This window comes from Syngnathus floridae, chromosome 17, assembly GCF_059516105.1.
Source record: "Syngnathus floridae isolate MCC-2025c chromosome 17, RoL_Sflo_1.0, whole genome shotgun sequence".
NCBI lineage: Eukaryota > Metazoa > Chordata > Actinopteri > Syngnathiformes > Syngnathidae > Syngnathus > Syngnathus floridae.
Genome location: NC_142429.1, coordinates 7,192,844 through 7,211,640, shown reverse-complemented (window position 1 = coordinate 7,211,640; position 18,797 = coordinate 7,192,844). Strand labels below are relative to the sequence as shown.

Below are 18,797 nucleotides of genomic sequence, written 5' to 3'. Positions count from 1 at the left end.
ACGTTTGAGCGCTCACTCCAATCAAACACTGTGTTAGAGGGCCCTCTAGCGGATTTAAGACAGAAGTGCAATCTGCACTGCCAGTCTTTTTTTTTTTTTTTTTTTTTTTTTTTTAGGAGGTGCCAAAAGAGTCACTCGTCAGGCATTAAATTAGATATTGGCTCATACCGTTTTCACTTGTGCCTGAAGGCTAATTCGATCACAGAAAGTCTTTAGTGTCATTGCGCAATACTCACTGTTATTGATTCAGGGTCCCTACTGGACTGAAACCTGACATAATTGGAAACAGGTCCTCTTTTGTATTTCCTCTAGATCTGAACTAGACCATTTAGTCTTCGACATTTTTTTTTTTTAATAGTCTGTAAAGTGACAGTAGGGGTCCTGAAAGTCGCTTATAGAATAATTATATTTTATTCTAATTGTATTATTCTGATTCAATCTGCATTAATGTTCCCATACTGGTGTGTGTCCACCTTATTGACGCAGACAGGTGCCCAATTATATTGTATTTTTTTAAATTGTTATTAAAATCTGTGTACAAGAACGGTAAATTGAAATTCTATACATAAAAAAATCTGTAATATTAATAAATAGTGATGGAGCTGTTTAAAATTGATGTAACTTTTAAAGATGGGAGAAAAGGGAAGCTGAGGAGTCATGTCAAAAGTCCAAGTGACATGTTGTTGGCCCGCCTCCTCCCCTCTCCGAAAAGGGGGTGGAGGGCACTCACAGCAGGTGGTGCGGCAGAGGATCACGGACATGAGATTTGATAATCTCCACTTGTCTGACTTGGGCACAGGATAAGGAGAACCAAATTTGGGGACAAGTAAGTGCAATTTTGGATCCATAATTCATATTTTAGGGGATTTTTTTGGAGGAAATTCCAAGGCACTTTGGATGGAAATTACACTTATGGTGTACTTTTTTTTGCAGTTTTTTTTAATTAACTTCAAAATACCTTAGTTTGTGTGACTCAAGTTGCAATATTAGTTAATTTTCATTTTAGTTGACTTGTCCCCCTAAATTTGTTGTTGTTAATGATTATTATATAATTGCAGATTTTAATATGATTATCAAAATATACTCAGATTAATATGTGATTGTGATTTTGGCTAATTATTCTCAAAAAAAATTGTCTAGTGTGTATTTTCTAAGAAAAAAATAGAAACTACTGCAAAGTGTCTTTCTGTCATTTTCATGTATCGTACTTTATATGTCCTTATTGATGTTACTTAATATTTCTCTGTTGCATTGCAGCTGTTTTGTCAGACGATATTGTACAAAAAAGCGCTAACAATATTCAATATTTTAGTTGGTGTTTTATTCTCATGCTCCTGGGTGATGTTTGATTTGCATACAAACTAAATTCAAATCCTTCCAAGCTTGTTAGGTTAGCATAGCACGGTGCAAAGAAACATGTTAGCAACAAAAAGTGACTTGGAATTTTTGCTGGAATATGTTTCAATTTGGCTTCAACACTTAAAAGTGAATTTGTCTTTTTTTTTTTGTGCATACATGATGCTCCGCTTAAAAACTCTTAATAAGAGTACATTAATTTTGCAGAGTTTCCTCTCATGCAGCCTGCGGGCTGGGAATGTTTGTTAAAGGTCATGTTGGCCAAACAGATATCAGGATTTCTTTCTCTGGGGAGCATCTGACAACCAACAGCGGTTAATGTTAAAGCGCATAATTAAATAACAACAGTGATAATATAATATATATTGTGCCGTCGTACGCTGTGCATTTAATAATCGTGGGATAACCGCCCAAAACGTTTATCCATGGCTGTTTTCAGCTCGGCCATATGGACAACGCGGTAGCCGGAATTGGCCGAAAGGGTTTTAGAGGAGGAATTTCAATGCATCTGCTTAAGCCTGAAGCTTGAATTTTAATGAAGGTGCCTATTTGTCTGTCGTCCCGTTAGGACACAACAAAAAAAAAAAAGCAATGGGAGATTTTTCCAAACAGCTACTTGGTGAATCTCTGGCTCAAGAAGTGAACTTAATACTGTTTGGTTCCAACCTCGGAAAGAAATTCCTAATTTGTGGTGCGTTGGTTCTAATCTTCTCTTCTCTCCTTAGCTCAGGTGTCTCATCGGAATCGTCTCCAGCCGAGATCGGCTGAATAAAGATGGAGCGGCGGGGGGAAAGCGGCGGCCAGTGACGCATCGAATCAATCTCAGGCGTGCTAAGGCCAAAAGGTGTCATGGCGGTGCTCCCTGGTTGCGGCAGGAGTGCGTCCCCCTCAATTGCCAACGGAGCGTTCCTCCATCGGGATGGATGATCCAGTTGACGGACTCCAACCATGTAGCGGTGTCAGGTGATCCGAAAACGTTCCCACGGCAGCCACTATGGAAGTGCAAACCACCTCCCTGGTGTGGATTTACGTTAACGTCACGGTCAACGCTTCCGACGAATTCAACTCCACCGAGAGCTCGGAGAAGTCTTACACCATCGGTCTCTTCCTATCCTGCCTCTACACCGTCCTCCTCTTCCCCATCGGATTCATCGGCAACATCCTGATCCTGGTGGTCAACCTGAACCACCGCGAGAAGATGACCATCCCCGACCTGTACTTCGTCAACCTGGCGGTGGCCGACCTGATCCTGGTGGCCGACTCGCTCATCGAGGTGTTCAACCTGAACGAGAAGTACTACGACTACGCCGTGCTGTGCACCTTCATGTCGCTCTTCCTGCAGGTCAACATGTACAGCAGCATCTTCTTCCTCACGTGGATGAGCTTCGACCGCTACGTGGCGCTGGCCGGCTCGGTGGGCTGCAGCCCGATGAGGACCATGCGCCACGCCAAGCTCAGCTGCGGCCTCATCTGGATGGCGTCCATCCTGGCCACGCTTCTGCCCTTCACCATCGTACAGACGCAGCACCGCGGCGAGCTCCACTTTTGCTTCGCCAACGTCTTCGAGATCCAATGGCTGGAGGTGACCATCGGTTTCCTGGTGCCCTTCTCCGTCATCGGCCTTTGCTACTCCCTGATCGTCCGGATTCTCATGCGGGCGCAGAAGCACCGCGGGTTGTGGGCCAGGCGGCAGAAGGCGCTACGTATGATCGTGGTGGTGGTGCTGGTCTTCTTCATCTGCTGGTTGCCCGAGAACGTTTTCATCAGCATCCAGCTGCTGCAGGGCACGGCCGACCCTGCCCGTAGGACCACCGCCACTCTGTGGCACGACTATCCTCTGGCGGGCCACATTGTTAACCTGGCCGCCTTCTCCAACAGTTGCCTCAACCCCATCATCTACAGCTTTCTGGGCGAGACCTTCCGGGATAAGCTGAAGCTCTTTGTCAAGCAGAAGGCCAGCTGGTCTGCCGTCGGTCTCCATTTGGGACCTTCGGTCAGGACTGGGGTGACGCAGGTATAAGGACAGAGTGGGAAACAATACCTCGGATTTACGCCTCTTGGATTCAGTCACCTGCTCACTTTATGAACAAAAAACCTAAAGATGGATTCTGTACATATTATCTTAGCTCCACACCAAAATGTTCCCTTGCCTAAATGCTGCAAGAAAATATTCAAAGAAATCCCCCCGGCATGATTTTGCATTTGATGTTGACCTACATGTTAGCGTAGCGTAGCATTCACAGGGGACGCTGTCACATAAACAACACATTTTTATTTGCTTCGTGTATCCGTCAAATACTTGTAATCCAACTTACATGTCCAGTCCAGCAGTGCGGTGGTGGTCAAAGTATGGCTTGGGGGTCAAAAAAATTATTTAATCAGGGCTAGCAAGCATGTTATGCAATTTCAAAAAGAGATTGAAATATTTAAAAAAAAAAACTCTTTTACTTTCCCCTCACATTTGTCTGGGTTTTGGTGACATCAGCTCTTTTATTTTATTCCTGGAAATAAAGACAACAATTGCACTTTTTCAGCATTTTGAAGAATTATGATGTCATAAAAAAAGAATTATACAGGACATTATGTGATCGCGTTACGGTATGAAATGAGAGCTTTACCGTCCTGCAGACAGTCAACATGTTTGTCATGACAAGCATCCTGAGATGATTGTTTGTGTACCAAACCACAAAACTGTTTTTGCAGCTGTAAGCAGACCAGAAGCCCTGGGAAAGTAACATGGAAGGGGATACTGTTTTTACTGGTTTTCATTAAGAGGCTTGCAAAAATAATAAATGATTACGTCCGTTCTCCTGCTATACGTAATGTTTGCGTCGTTGTCTTTACAGGGCAGGAAAGACATTCTGCTCTCAGTCCCGCATAATGAATACTAATTAGAGCTATTTTAAGTGGACTTAACGGGCTGTGGGACCAGAGAAATGAAAATTGTGACCAAAACAATGCTGTCATGTTCACTTAGGGACAACAAGTCACCACAGCAATCCATGACCTCACATGGTATGAAAGCACTCAACATCAAAGTTTGATTTTAATTTTTGAAAGAGTTGAAAGAGGGAATTAGTTTGTACTGACTTCAGAAACGTGATGTCATGTGGCTTCTTTACATTGCTATTATTTTTTTATATATAATTTGCTTTTAAAAAACAAAAGGGAAATTACAAAAGAAAGTTTTTTGCCCTTATGTAACTTATGTACAGTATTGTGCTATTTGTAATGTCTGTGTGATGGGGCGGGGTTAGAGGGGGGGGGGGGGGGTCCCAAAGCAATTACAAGAGCCTTGTGGCGGTCTGTTGCATAATTACAAGGCAGGGTACTTGGTGCACTTCAGCGGCTGAATAATGGATTACAAGTATAATTGCATTTGTAAATTTAAATCCCATATGAGAGGGAAAGGGAAAAAATAGAATTGGAGGAAGAGAAAGGAAAACAAGACAAAGAAGTCCTTATATGATGTCATCATTATTTTAATATCAATCGAGGGAGTGAGTGAAAACTACAAATTTTAGAGTTAAGTTTTGAATTTTCGCCCCCCATCCAAAAAAACAGGGGGGTTATTGCATAACACAAAAAATACTCTAAAACAGAAATATATATTACTTAGAAAAAAAAACTTTTCCTTCGTGTTTGAAGTCCTTCTGTATTATCTTCTGGTGACCACTGGGTGGCGCGCTTCGTCAGCGACGTGCATTCGCCGTGCTGGAGCAACAGATCAACGCGCATGCGCACTTGATTGTTTTGACTGAAAATGCCGTCGGTTTCGAAAACGGCGGCCAATGCGTCTCCTCAAACCGAGAAACCAACCCATTATACGTGAGTATTGCACCGTTGCTGTGTGCGTCCTCTGCGACTCTGCGTCGTTCTCGCTTTGTTACAACTCTTTGCGTATGTGCGTGCGTTTACGAATACTGCTTTCGCAAGGCTTTGTGACTGCCCCCAAAAAACTGCGAGTCTCCGGGCTTGAGACGACAGCGCTTTAATGTTCCCTGATATGTTGGCCCTTAGCGGAATAGTTCTTAAAACGCCCAGTCGACGTGTTCTTTTGCACCGTGAACTTTACGAGCCAATCGTTTTTTAGCCAGGAGCTGTTAGCTCGCTGCCCCCCGTGTGCTTGTCAACAGCTTGGCCTTTATTTTTGTGCCCCCCCCCCTTTCGTCTTCTTTCTACGTGCTTTAATTTACGTACGCTCAAGGAATTCCCACAAGGGTTGCGTCGGAATGTGCGCGCATTCTGCTACGTGAATAGCGAGCGAACGCCAGTGACCCAAAACACAGCGTCTTTTAAAAACAATTTGCCAACATTAAATGAACCGAGGCAGGCGTTATGCATCAGAAAAATATCCACCAAACAAAAATGTCAAATAAGTATGACGTTGATGGCTAAGATCCCTTGTCCGTTTAACTCTTTGATCATATCCTTAAAGACATTAAAGCTTTGGGGGCCTTGAACTTTTTTAAAGGTGTTTTCAAAGAAGGCTTTCTTATATTTCAAAAAGTTTTTTTTTAACTTCTACTGTGCCTTAATAATCAATAGTAGAACTTTGTTTCATAAAATAATTGAGAGAAAACAACACCACTATAATACACCAATACTCCTTTAAAACTACGTGAAATAACTATTATTTACTTTATGTACAAACCTCATTCATGTTAACATAAATACCCACATTGAACATACTGTAAATAAAATCTTTCACCTTCATTCTTAGATTTATAGTTATACTGTAAATAAGATCTTTCACTTTTATTCTCAGACTTTTAGACTTTTTTTTTAAATTTTGTGATGTTTGCACTAGGAAGGGAGCAGCTCTCCAAATTTCGTTGTACAACTAAGTTGTAAAATGAGAATAAAGGGCATTCTATTCTATTCTATTCTATTCTATTCTATTCTATTCTATTCTATTCTATTCTATTCTATTCTATTCTATAGGCAGTTAGCAACCACCAAGCCATCAAAACAAACTTTTCATGACAAGAATCATGTCATGCATAATGGAAATTTTGACTTTCGTGAGATGTTTGACAATAAAAATATAACTTGATAACAAGGTTTTGATCAACATATGAGGATGTTGCTTGACTTGAACATCAATGGCTCTTTTACATGGTGTTCACCATTCATTACATGAGCGCTGTCATCTTTCCTCACAATTGTGACTCACATTTTTCCACTACAACACAAACTATTTATATTATACGTTCACATACTCCGTTTAAGTGTGAGGTTCCTAAATAAACAATTGCCTTTTTTTTTTTTGTGTGTCAATTTGTTAATATTGCATTGTCCCTTTCAGCTACTTGAAGGAGTTCAGAACAGAGCAGTGCCCGCTGTTCCTGCAGCACAAGTGCACGCAGCATAGACCGTTTACGTGCTTCCACTGGCACTTTCTCAACCAGAGGCGGAGGAGACCCATCCGCCGTAGGGACGGCACCTTCAATTACAGCCCCGACGTCTACTGCACCAAATACGACGAGACCACAGGCATCTGCCCGGATGGAGACGAGTAAGTTGACGGTTGAGATGCCGGCGATGCTGAGATGCTTTCGGGATTTGCAATAATAGGCCAACAAAAAAATAAGAAGTTAAGGATAGTATGAGATTAAACTTGAAATGCTCTTATGTTTGATTTAATTATTTTCGTGGTGATCATTTTAGCTTATTACTGAAATATTAGTTTGTAAATTTGCCTCCATTATTTCACAATGGTATCATTTCTTAGCCCTATAGTTGAGAAAAAAAACAAGTGGGGGAAAAAAAAATCAAGCTCCAGCCATCACTACGCCGCCCCTGATAATGCCAGCTATTTTTGTATGACCTTACCTGTTGCCATAGCAACTGTTGCTACTCGAGATAGATGGCAAAGTCGGTGCATGCAAGAAGTTAATAATGCAATATATTTGGACTCACAGTGGACTTTTTTTTTTTTTTTTTTCCTGTCTGGAATAATTTTTGTTTTGTGCCCACCTCTGTCAGTTGTCCTTATTTACACCGGACCACGGGTGACACAGAGCGCAAGTACCACCTCCGCTATTACAAGACGGGCACCTGCATCCACGAGACAGACGCTCGGGGGCACTGCGTGAAGAACGGCCTCCACTGCGCCTTTGCTCACGGCCCGCACGATCTCCGACCTCCTGTTTATGATATCAGGTAACCACAAAAGCAGAAATTAACCTGTTTTGCTGGAGGGGGCGGGGCTTTTCTCACACAAATTCATTTGGCAAAAATGTAAGGTGCAATACATTTAGTTGGTCGACACCTAGTAATCGTGTAAAAATGATATAAAAATGTGTCAATAGAGAGATTCAAGCACAAGAGGCACTCCAGAATGGACAGCTGGGCTCCAGCGAAGGAATTCCCGACCTGCAGCCCGGCGTGTTAGCCAGCCAAGCCATGATCGAGAAGACCCTGACGGAGGACCCCAGGTGGCAAGGTAATAAAACGCCGCTTCATTTCAAGCACTGTTAACTTTGAATTGATCTCTAACGAGTGCGTAAGATGAGACTTTGCCCTGCTTTTTTTTTTTTTTTCTTTTCTAGACACCAACTTTGTTTTAGCAAACTACAAGACAGAACAGTGCACAAAACCGCCCAGATTGTGCCGACAGGGCTACGCTTGTCCGCACTACCACAACAGTCGGGACCGCAGACGCAATCCGCGTAAATACAAGTACAGGTGAGCAATGAAGTCGATATTATTCTAGAATATGGAGATGATGTCAAAGGTCAATGTTTTCCATTGTCACGTGACATCACACCACAGGTCAACTCCGTGCCCCAGCGTGAAACATGGCGACGAATGGGGCGAGCCTTCCAAATGCGAAAGCGGCGACACCTGCCAGTATTGCCACTCACGCACGGAGCAGCAGTTTCACCCAGAGGTGGCTATCGAGTTTAGCTTTAACAACACGAATGTCTGACGTTAGTACAGTATATAATTTTGCTTCTTTTTTTTCCCCCTCAAGATCTACAAATCCACCAAGTGCAACGACATGCGGCAAACCGGCTACTGTCCCCGAGGGCCATTTTGTGCTTTTGCACACGTGGAAAGTGAGTCATTCAGATTTGCACTTTTACAGTAATAAATTACAGGAGACAAATTTACACAAAGTATCATAAAAGTTTGAAAATACAATCACTGGAATGGCACCAAATAGAGCGCAGGCAATGTCGAAATGTTAACAAAATGTTTTTACTTTGATTCTAGTCTGCAGGCGACTTCCTGTTTCTTAGAAAATGTCTGCATCAGCAGTTTTGTACAGATGCGCCCCCCCCACCCCCCCGTGTGTTTTATTGTAAAAAGATCTCTGAAGTTGACTAGCAAACAGTCCAGCTAGCTTTCGCTCAAAGTCACCTGAGATAGGGGCTCCGTCTCATTCCGTCACGTCTCCCCCTCAGGAATCCCCTCCGCCGAGGACACCATGAGCTCGTTGCTAACGGCGATACATTCCAACTCGCATTCCCAGCCGGGCTCTCAGCAGTATTCCGAGTGTCCGCTCGGCGAGTGGACGACGGCCGGCGGCTCCAACACCAGCAACGGACAAGTGGCCAGTGTATGTACTGTTACAATGTGTCCATATTCTTTTTGTGGTTGTAAGAAATTAAATCATGCACTCTGTATGTCCCCCTTTGACCCCAATCAGACACAAAATAGCGTTTTCTGCGCTGTGAACCCGCTGGCGTCGAGCTTCACCTCCAGCATAACGTCCAGCTTGGCCTCCAGCATTGGCTCGGACAGCTCCTCCCCGACCACCTTGTCCACCATGAACGCAAAAGCCACTCCCTTTTATCCCGGGAGCAACACAGTGGAATCAGTTATAGGTATGAGGATGTCAAATATTTATTTAAAAAAAAGAAAATCCTTTTAAACTTCTGATCCCCACTCAGGATCCGCTCTGGACCTCAACTTTTGTGACATCAACGTTGCGTCGCTTGATAAGGAGCTAGAAGAACAAGAAAACAATATTGGGCTGGAAAGTAAGCATGAAGAAATTCAAATATAATGTTTGGCTGGAAAGTCACCGCTTTATTGCATCGCGCCCATCGCAGGTCAAAGAATGCTCGGTGGCTCGGCCCCGGTCAACATTCCCGGCTCGCTGGCACGTTCGTCCTCCTTCAACTCCTCATCGTCGCTGTCCACCTCGCCGCTGAGCTCACTGTCGCAGTCGCAGTCACTGCTGTCTGGCGTCGTGTCGCATCACAACCACACGGCTAACATGTTGGCCAAGCACGAGCATGGCTTGCTGGGAACGCCTACTTCTTCTTCCCAGAATTCCTTAGGTCAGTGGGAAATAGTAGAAGCACTCAGATGGTTTGAATCTTTGTAACATTTAGAAAGGAAAGTTGATTATATTATTCCGGTAAAACAAGAAGATACTGGTACTGGAATTTCCCTTGGATTTAATATTTACTCATCTAAACACTGCTTGGAAAATTATTTATTTGAACTGCTAGTCAGAGTTTAAATATTCTGAGCTTGACTCCAGTCAGCTCATTAACATAAATCATTTTGCGCTGAGATTAGTGGCGCCATCAACCGCTTCCCACGGATATCAACTGAAGAATTTTTAGTCGTCGTAACTCAAAAATTGTTTGTTGCCATTTTCCACCCGACCAGGCTTAAACGGCGCCAGCAGCATTTGGGACTTTGTGAGCGGCAGTTTTTCACCAAGTCCGTCTCCGGTCTTCAGCAGCCTGACGGCCAGTGGCGACGTCTCGCGTCTCTTTCGGGAACTGGATGAAGCCAAGAGGAAAATTAAACAGTGGGAGGAGGCCTGGCATCAGGTCAAACAGGTACGCCTTGAAAAAAAAAAATGGATGATGTTTTATAATCCTCCTATCAAATTGTCATTCCTAATTTGGGAAAAATTTGTTGGCAGGCGTGCGAAAACTGCCAGAAAGACGCCCACGAAGCCAAGGAACAAGCCAAGGCGGCGGAGGCGGAGCGGCAGCTGGCCGAGCAGAAACGTGACGAGACGGAGCGCAAGTTGAAGGACCTGAGGGGCGACTTTGACGCTCTGTGCCGAGCGCCCGGAACGCCGCTCCTGCGCAGCTACGGCGAGCTGGACCAGCTGCCCCTGTCCAAACTACACTCGCTCAAGAACCAGCTGCGCAACGACCTCGACGCCATCGAAGGGGTAAGTAAAAAACACGGCTAGGAGTGTTCGTAATGGTCACGTTTGTCTCCTCCCGCCTCCCCCAGGTCATATATCTGCTTCAGTCAAAGAAATGTCTCGTTTGCCAAAAGCGCGACCGCTGCGTCGTGCTGCAGCCGTGCCAACATTACGTTCTATGCGAGAGCTGCTCGTCCAGCAAAGCCGAATGTCCCTACTGTCGAACAACAATACTCAAGTGGTGATGCACACTCAGAGGTACTATTTAGAAGAAACTACTAATAGATAGCAAATTTTTGTATATTTCATAGAATCGTTAAAAACGCTGAATGAAATGATGCTTGACTCATATAAATCTCTATCAAAACGTCGAATCGTGTACATGAGATTTGGATGTGGAGGTTTTTGCTCATTTTACGTGGCCAATATCTTCAGCGAGCAAAACGACGCACTTAAAATGGGCAACAATTTGACATCCACTTCCGCTTTAGTTAAAGAGGAACAATTGTCGGGAAAAAAAAAAATTCACTTGTATTTTGCGGAGAACATATTGTGAAATTTAACACTATGCAGAGTGAATCTTGGACGTATATATATTATATGAAACAAAAATATTTGTATTGCGAAATGATCAAGTGTTTTCAGGTATTAGCGCTGAATGTTCCTTTTTAAGTAACCCCCCCCAAATATTAGCTAATATGAATGCAGCTAGTCAAGCAATTATTCTGACCAATTTCCTGAAGATTTCTTAATTCAAGCACTTTGTTGACATGGGACTATTAAAAGGGTATGTAGACATTTTGTTTAAGCTGCTTCGTAGGTATTTGTTTTGTTTTTTAACTAGTCATACTTTTTATAAATATACCTATAAATGTATACATATAAGCTAATGCTTTTTAGTGCGTACCGTGAGACATAAATGGAATATTTCACGTTTCCTGTTGTTAAATCATGGCATGATTCTGGATATTAAGATTTAATAGCAAAATCAAAGTATTTAATAGTTTCTACTTTCATAGTTAGGTTTATAAATACATTTTGGAAAGGAAAAAAAAACAATCAAGTGCAAATTTATGATGCGTTTTAGGCATAACCAGCAGCAGTAATATGTGTAAAGTGCACACACGCTACACGTGGTTCAATCAGTTACTTTTTGTTTTTTGTAAAGATTTCTAAGGAGGAGCATGTGTTGTCTCTTTTACGTGTGTAGGAAACTAGCCTCGAGAACATATCGGCCTCCAGTTCAAAAGTGCCTTAAGGTCAAATTGTAGAAGCAGAAAAGCTCGTTTTTGGTGTCAAAAAAAAAAAAAGTTGACTTAAACATCATGACCATAGTGTATGTATTTTAGGCCCAGTCTCATAATCATGATAATTAGAATTTTTTTTTTTTTTTAAATGGAACATTACCAGTGCCTGCGTCCTTTAAGCAGGCCACGGTGCTCTTCCCGTGCAGCTTTTGCTCTTTGGAGATTTTCTTTCCTGGCTGTATGCAAACAGAAAAATCTATTAGGACAATTTCCATGATTAACGTCATCGAGTCCGTCTAAAATGACCTTCTACTGTGTCAGTGAATCGTCTCTTTCACACTCGCTCTCGCTTTACAAAAGAAAGTGTCTCCAGGTATAATTGAATTAAGCTACTTGTTAAGTTTACATTCCCCAATGTGCTCAGTGGACAAAAAAATATATATCGCAAAAGAAATTTGCTGACTTAAAGACGTGGCTGTAGCTATAATGATTCAAAATGGACCAGCGATCTAGCAATCGTAAATCCCGACAAAGAGGACCACCCACTGTTTTAAAACGAGAGACTCATGCTGCCTTCCAGAAAACTGGGAAGTCGGACATTTTGTCCGCAAATCAAAACACACCCGAGTTTTACGAACATCCAAAACAACAAATTAGCCCAAATTACCTTTCATTTTATTTTATTCTGTAAAAAAGTTGACACCCCCCGAAATATTTTCTCTTTTGTCCAGATTTTTGCCATGTTTTTGTTTGCATTACAACTTTAGACCCAACGTAAGCATTTAAGCTTGTCTCAAGCACAGATCGGTATCTTTCCGACTTCCCGGCAGCCTCGAACGCAGCACTAAATCTTAAGAACTTTTTTTTTTTTAAGAGACAATGTTGTCTTTCGAATGGATGAGTTCCATCCACTCATTTCTATACAGTTTGTATTTTCCTACACGATGTACAAAGCCTAAAAAGCTTCCGCTTGAGCCATACGAAAATTGACAATAATAATTGACTGTAATTGTGTCACACTGCCAGACTGTAGTTCGACTGACCCATTCGAACGTAAAATCATATGAATAACTATTGTAAAAAGTATTCATGTAGTTCCATCACAAATTCTTTTCAAATCATTTGAATGACTTTTGTTTAGGATCTCGGTAACTGCCCGTTGAATGATGTCACCGACCTGTACTGCTGTAAATTGTCAAAAGTGTTTGTTTTTCTTTTGTTTTTAAACTGTTTAATTTGACAAGGTCCTTTGGTCTTCAACATTTTGCCTGTAAAAAAAATTAATAATAATAACGATGTCTCATGCAAAATTAAGAGTAACCGACCAAAGCGTTTCTCGTAGTTGTCCGAAAATTCCAAAAGATTGTCCATCTTTAAAAGGGGACTCCACGTGTCGTTGGGGAGCACAAATGAATGCCCGTGTAAGACGTGGAATTCCATTTTGGAGGGCCTTTGCTATTTCACTTAACGGCTAAATAACTTTTATTCTTAACGTCATCGCACCTGAGCCCGTGTTTGTTGCAGTTTTACCAAAGACCTGTACTTTTTAGTTTTTCTTTCAGTCACAAACGTAGGTTGGTAACGGCTAAGGAAAATAATCACCTACCACCTTAAATAGTCAATTAGCAGTAGTCAATTAATTTTCCCTGAGTTGAGTTGAAAAATACAGACAAATCTCGACTAATGGTGTTTTTACGGGCGATTAAAGGGTTTCGTTGAGAACGGTGAAGGAATTGAATGTGCTACTGAAGTGGCTACATAACCTTCACTTTTTTTTTTTTTTTTTTGAAGTTTTCTTTATTCTAAATGGTTGGTTTATTCATTTGTCTATTGTTTATGATACTGTTCGGTGCTTTTAATTCAGTGTCCAGGAAATGAGGTTATCTGTGGCAGATACAGACCGAATTCATCCGAACAAAACAATCCCAGAAGTCCACTTTGTAAGCACTGCAGTTTATTATAACTTTTTGTGCCTTTTTTAAAATTCAAATTTGTGCTATCCTGACAGATAAAAATGGTCAAATTTCCCAGAATTAGGAACCAAATATTGAGTGCCTTACATAAGTCAAGTGGACAGGCCAATTAAGTGTGATTGGTATGAAAACAAGACAGGAACTTAAAAAAAGAACAGCAATATTCAGTTACTAAGGACACAATTAAGATCAATCTGGCACCAAATGGGAAACAAAAAGCACCAAATAGGAAGATTTTTGTAAATGAACTGTACACGGCATACTTTTCAATCTGTTTTACATTCTAGTTGTTTAGTCTAGTGTTTGTCGTCGTTTTTGAATGCTATGAACACGCCAGCCTGAAGATTTATGCAATCGTGTGTAATGAGTGTCATGTTGGAATTGAAAATGGCTTACTAGTACGATTGTTGTGGGAAGTAAAAAAAAAAAAAAAGAATCTGAATGTGGAACCAGCCGTTCCATGTACTGTAGACATGTTGTTGTTGTTATTATTATTATTATTATTATTATCAACATTTTGAAGCCCTGAAATATTGAATGTATTGTTCTAAATTAGATATTCAATGAAGAGGTCACTGGAATCTTATTATTACGGAGCTCAGTTCATTCATTTTGATGTAGCATCTAGTTGTAAACTGCTATTCAATAAAAACAAATGTATTAGCACTAAAGGTGTTTTTTTTTTCTACGTTATTGGAGTGCTTGAATGGAAACTGGATTCAGTGGGTTCATTCCTGTCAGTCTGTATGAATATTTAAATATTTTTTGTGATAATATGTAGGAATTCAAGCTGATAATCACAAAAATTTTACTGTCGGTATTAAATCTGTGTTGTGAACACAAACATACCGTATAGGTGCAAGTCTTAGAGTACTACCAGATTGTTTTTTTTTTCTTTATTATTTTTCAGTTTCTACATTAATGATTGTGTACTGCATATATTCTGTAGTGTATGGCTAGTTTGTTAACACTTGTTAAATTGTTACACTAAAGTGTTGTAATGGTTTACAGAGTTCACAAGATTATATTTTATCATCTTGACAATTAAACTAATTTTTCATCTCATGTGATTGATTATTTTCTTTCCATTAAATTGCAGTCATGACTATAGTCCTTTACAGGGATATTTAATTGTTCAATACACTTGATACATTTTGAAAAATCACATGTATTAAGCACGTTTTGGCTTTCCCACAGTGATATATTAATTTTGCAAATTAAAACTTCAAGGAAACATACATAAAAGCATTTTAGTACTCTAAATGTTTGAAACTTTTCAGTTTCCTTGCAGTTTGTCGTTCTACCACCAGGCGGCAGCCTAACTGCACTGCACTGGTTGAAAATCAATTAATTTTAAGATCACTTCAGCAGCTGAGGGTTAAAACATTAACGCAGCAGAGTTCCTTTTAAAGACTTTTTATTATGTTAATTGGCGCATCCTAGCTTAATAAAAAGTTCGGGCGTTAATGATTTGATTTACCTGTCAAAGCTGTCTTCGTGATGCTTTCAGGAACCTTCAGAGAAACACACCTTCAGCTATTTTTCGAAATTTTGTGTGAATCATTTTGCTAATTTAACATGCTTTTATTTTCCAAAGCCTTACCTTATAGGAACGCTCGAAAGAAAACTCCCAAAAGTGTATGTTAAATTATCGAGCTCGTTCGTTACCAACGTCACCTGTCTTAAATCTGAAAGGAACAATTCGTCTCGAACGCCACAATGTGAGTGGGAAGGACAAATCAGCAGACGTGAAGCACCCGCGGAATGATTGTTTTGTTATTTTTCTCAAACTTCTGCAACGGATCGAACTTGGCCAAGGTATGCTCAAAAACACAAATTATCTCACAACATCACCCCAGCAAGTCCTGTTATTAACTCAACTCACAATTAGTTTAACCTTTATTTTGTTGGTCACAATGTTAGCTAGCTAAACGAAAAGCTACCGGAAAAATATGAGATTTAAATAAACTACACCCTCAATAATCAACTCAAGTTTAGGTTAAAGTCAAAATTTAGGTTAAAATAATCTGTGTGACAGTGTTATCCAATTTGTGTGTTAGTGTCAATGACAGCTGACGAGGTTTGTTCGTAAGTCGGAACAGGGCGTCGTCGACTTACGTCAGAGTGGACACAAGTCTCGCCCAAGTACAAATACAGTTCTCGAATTTAAACAACATAAACTGGATAAAGTACGGATAAAAAAATCCTTTAATTAAATATAAAAAAATGCCAACTGAAAAAAATAATACAAAAAATCACTGTCAAGTATATTATGTACCCGTTTTGGTAATTAGGCGCAATGGGGGAAAAAAACAAAAAAAACAAAACTGCTTGGTGTATGATTGGAACTGTTATGTTGCTGACAGTCAAGGTCTTAAGACAAAAAAAGGGATTGGAGTACAGTTTTTGATGCGTTTATTGCACACTCCAGCACTTACAGTGCAAACTATTTTAAGGTAAACACAATTTCACTTGCATGTGACATTATTTGTCATTTTACAACCATTTTTATGTCCTCGTGCTTGTCACCAAGATGATTATACAAATGCATTTCTTATGGGTTATTTTTTTGCTTGTTTTTCAAAGTGATTTGGGTCACCACAATTGCTGCTTGTATCAATTTACGGCTGCTCTGCACGTTTGGAAGTGTTCGGCGTCAATATCTCGCAGATCCTGACCTGCTAGACGTGTGGGGTTAGTGCACGTTATGTTGTTATATATAGTGATGGTGCTGTCGGGTTCTTCGCCCTCGGCGTGCGTCTCCACTCGCCGAGGCACCACTTGCGCATTCCTCAAGCTGTAGTTCCTCAGCGAGACGGCGCCGCAGTCGCATTTCCAGCGGTTTCCAGACAACAGAAGCTTCTCCATGTTCTCTGAAAAATCCGGGGTGAGATTTGTCAAAGCGTTTGCTCTCAGGTCAAGGTAGCGTAGCCTTGGGAGGAGATGCTTGGTTCCGTTGTGCAGAAACTGGCGGCATTCATTGTTGGACAGCAGCAAGTACTCCAGATTCTGAAGACCGGAAAATGTGTGGCTGGTGAAAACTTCTAACTTATTGAAACTCAAGTCCAGTCCCAGTAAGCCCACCAGGTCTGCAAAGCTGTGGCGTTCCACGACGGAGATGTTGTTGTGCTGAAGGAAAAGTCTCCGTAGACTTGACAGCCCCGTGAATGCTTGATTTGTAATTTTTGTGAGACAACCTTTGTCCAGATGAAGGCTGTGAAGCTTTGATAGACCTTTGAAAACATGATTGGGCAGACTATGGAAGCAACTTCCCGACAGGTTGATGACGGCCACATGCGAGAGTCCCGTGAAGCTACCCACTTGTGCCTCCTGAACTCGGTTGTGCTCGAGCTCGAGAACCTCCAGATGTCCAAGGCCTTCAAAAATCCTTTCACCCAGAGCACGCAGTTTGTTGTAGCTGAGACGCAGCTCCTCCAAGAACTGAAGATCACGGAAAGTCCTCGGCCTAATTCCGGCAATGGTGTTGTTGGAAAGACGCAGCACGAGAAGATTGTGCAAGCCCAAGAAGGTGTCGTCATGAAGGCTGGTCATTTTGTTGTTGTTGAGGTCCAGCCATCTGAGAGCTCTCATGCCTACAAAGGCTCTCGGCGCCACCGTGACAATCTGATTCTGGGCCAGGTAAAGCTTCCGCAGTTTCACGAGTTTCACAAACACGTTCGCCTTGATGACTTTGAGGGAATTACCCGTTAGATCCAATTCTTTAAGCTCGCCAAGATTTTGGAAGAGCTGCGGCTGAAGGTAGGCTAGTCGGTTTCCCGCGAGGACCAGTTCTCTCAGACCCTGCAGGTCTTGGAAAATGTTCTCGGGCAAGACCGCTATTGCGTTCCATCCCAAGTTGAGAAGCCACATGTGCAAGAGTCCGGAAAAAAGCCTCTCCTCAATGCGAGCGAGTTGGTTGTTGTGCAGACTGATGGAGGCGATATTCGGCGTGTTCTGGAAAACGCTAACCGGCAACGTACGCAGGCGGTTGCGCTCCAGATGAATGTGAGCCAGCGACCTGAGTCCTCGGAAAGCCTGAGCATCCACGGTGGCCAGCTGACCGCTTTGCAAATTCAAAAAATCCAGATTGGCGAGATCCTTGAACGAGGCTGGCGGTAAGGTGGCGAAAAGATTTCCGTCGAGCCAGAGAGAGTGGGTTGCTCTCGGCATGTCCGTCGGGACCTGGGTAAAGTTACGGCCGCTACAGTACATGTTAAGTTCCAGGCTGTAGTCATCGTACAGACAAGCGCATCCTTTGGAACACGGAATGGGTTCTTCTGCCGTCGGGGTGGGATCCGGCAACACCGCTAATGTTCCCAGTACCCACAACGAGAACAACGCAAGGCTTTGCATCCCAGCTGTGGAAAGAGCGTCTGCTTCAATCCACCATGTGAAACGCGTCCCGAAAAGGAGTCGTGTAAACTCGCTTACCTTGAACCTGGAACGTTTCGCTTGTCGAAGCGCGAGCAGCGGAATGACTGAACCTTATGCAATCGTTTGTATGCTGGATGGCTGCTGAAGCAAACCCCGACCATTTTTTTTTTTCCAACGGATGTGTTCAGTTCCTTTCAACCGGTCTTAAAAAAAAAGTCAGATTACACACGTGACTAACTAAGCTCTTCTAAAAAAGTTGTTCTTCTTTTTGGATGTCATTGATAAATAAAGAAATGGTATCGGTGGCTTAGTCTCGGTGGCCTTTGGTGTTCACTGCTTCTGTCGGTGAGTGCATTAACTGTATATTGTAAATGATATACTGTCGAGTGCACAAGAGATAAGATAAACCCCCGCTGCACAAGACAAACAACTTTGTATGCGTTGTCCATTCACAAAAAAAAAAAAAAAACACTTGTCATGATGTGACCTTAATTCATAACGTCAAGAATATTCTCTCGTTTCTTGTTTTCTTTGCACAAGAGACGAGATGACCGTAGAGGTCCAGAGGTCCGTTTCCTAATCTGCAATCATAATGGCTAACTTTTTGTTTGCTCTTTTTCCTCTGTACCCAGAGGTTGTGTTAGCCATGAACCGGCGATGCTCTTGAGGACAAGACAACTAAATTTCGATAACACAAACTGTGTGTGTTTGTGTTTTCCA

General features: G+C 41.9%; 4 protein-coding genes across 13 annotated transcripts in view; 3 read left to right on the top strand and 1 right to left on the bottom strand.

Annotated features, from left to right (window-relative positions):
* Nucleotides 1-717: 717 nt before the first annotated feature.
* On the top strand, nt 718-4,274 carry gper1 (G protein-coupled estrogen receptor 1). 2 transcript variants are annotated; one of them, XM_088357930.1, is made up of 2 exons: nt 718-826; nt 2,082-4,274. In XM_088357930.1, exon 2 carries the CDS (start codon nt 2,351-2,353, stop codon nt 3,374-3,376), a length of 1,026 nt encoding a protein of 341 aa, XP_088214056.1. In that variant the 5' UTR covers nt 718-826; nt 2,082-2,350; the 3' UTR covers nt 3,377-4,274. The 2 variants fall into 2 exon arrangements, with proteins under 2 accessions (XP_088214056.1, XP_088214057.1); XM_088357931.1 differs by having other exon boundaries at nt 755-826; nt 2,087-4,274.
* A 754-nt stretch (nt 4,275-5,028) lies between these two features.
* unkl (unk like zinc finger) lies at nt 5,029-14,768 on the top strand. 2 transcript variants are annotated; one of them, XM_088358810.1, is made up of 14 exons: nt 5,029-5,184; nt 6,665-6,874; nt 7,345-7,521; nt 7,671-7,804; nt 7,911-8,046; nt 8,134-8,251; nt 8,336-8,420; nt 8,769-8,923; nt 9,014-9,191; nt 9,258-9,347; nt 9,420-9,650; nt 9,988-10,163; nt 10,250-10,507; nt 10,573-14,768. In XM_088358810.1, the coding sequence occupies exons 1-14, from the start codon at nt 5,120-5,122 to the stop codon at nt 10,726-10,728; spliced, it is 2,169 nt and encodes a 722-aa protein (XP_088214936.1). In that variant the 5' UTR covers nt 5,029-5,119; the 3' UTR covers nt 10,729-14,768. The 2 variants fall into 2 exon arrangements, with proteins under 2 accessions (XP_088214936.1, XP_088214935.1); XM_088358809.1 differs by having other exon boundaries at nt 8,769-9,191.
* Nucleotides 9,186-18,700, bottom strand: igfals (insulin-like growth factor binding protein, acid labile subunit). 2 transcript variants are annotated; one of them, XR_015853557.1, is made up of 4 exons: nt 18,135-18,700; nt 11,891-11,962; nt 9,393-10,169; nt 9,186-9,313 (listed from the first exon to the last, which is right to left on the bottom strand). XR_015853557.1 is itself a non-coding variant. In XM_088358823.1 (2 exons), exon 2 carries the CDS (start codon nt 18,054-18,056, stop codon nt 16,320-16,322), a length of 1,737 nt encoding a protein of 578 aa, XP_088214949.1. In that variant the 5' UTR covers nt 18,057-18,061; nt 18,135-18,479; the 3' UTR covers nt 16,102-16,319. The 2 variants fall into 2 exon arrangements, 1 of the variants encoding a protein (XP_088214949.1); XM_088358823.1 differs by lacking the exons at nt 9,186-9,313; nt 9,393-10,169; nt 11,891-11,962 and adding an exon at nt 16,102-18,061 and having other exon boundaries at nt 18,135-18,479.
* The window catches only part of mrtfbb (myocardin related transcription factor Bb), a 28,946-nt gene continuing 25,556 nt past the window's right edge, over nt 15,408-18,797 (top strand). For 3 of the 7 annotated variants that reach the window (XR_015853556.1, XM_088358816.1, XM_088358811.1), the window contains exon 1: nt 15,422-15,521. The gene's annotated coding sequence lies outside the window, so the exon portion shown is untranslated. Of the gene's footprint in view, nt 15,522-16,138; nt 18,423-18,797 lie in introns of those variants that run through there. The other 4 variants (XM_088358818.1, XM_088358821.1, XM_088358817.1 and 1 more) reach the window with 4 other exon arrangements.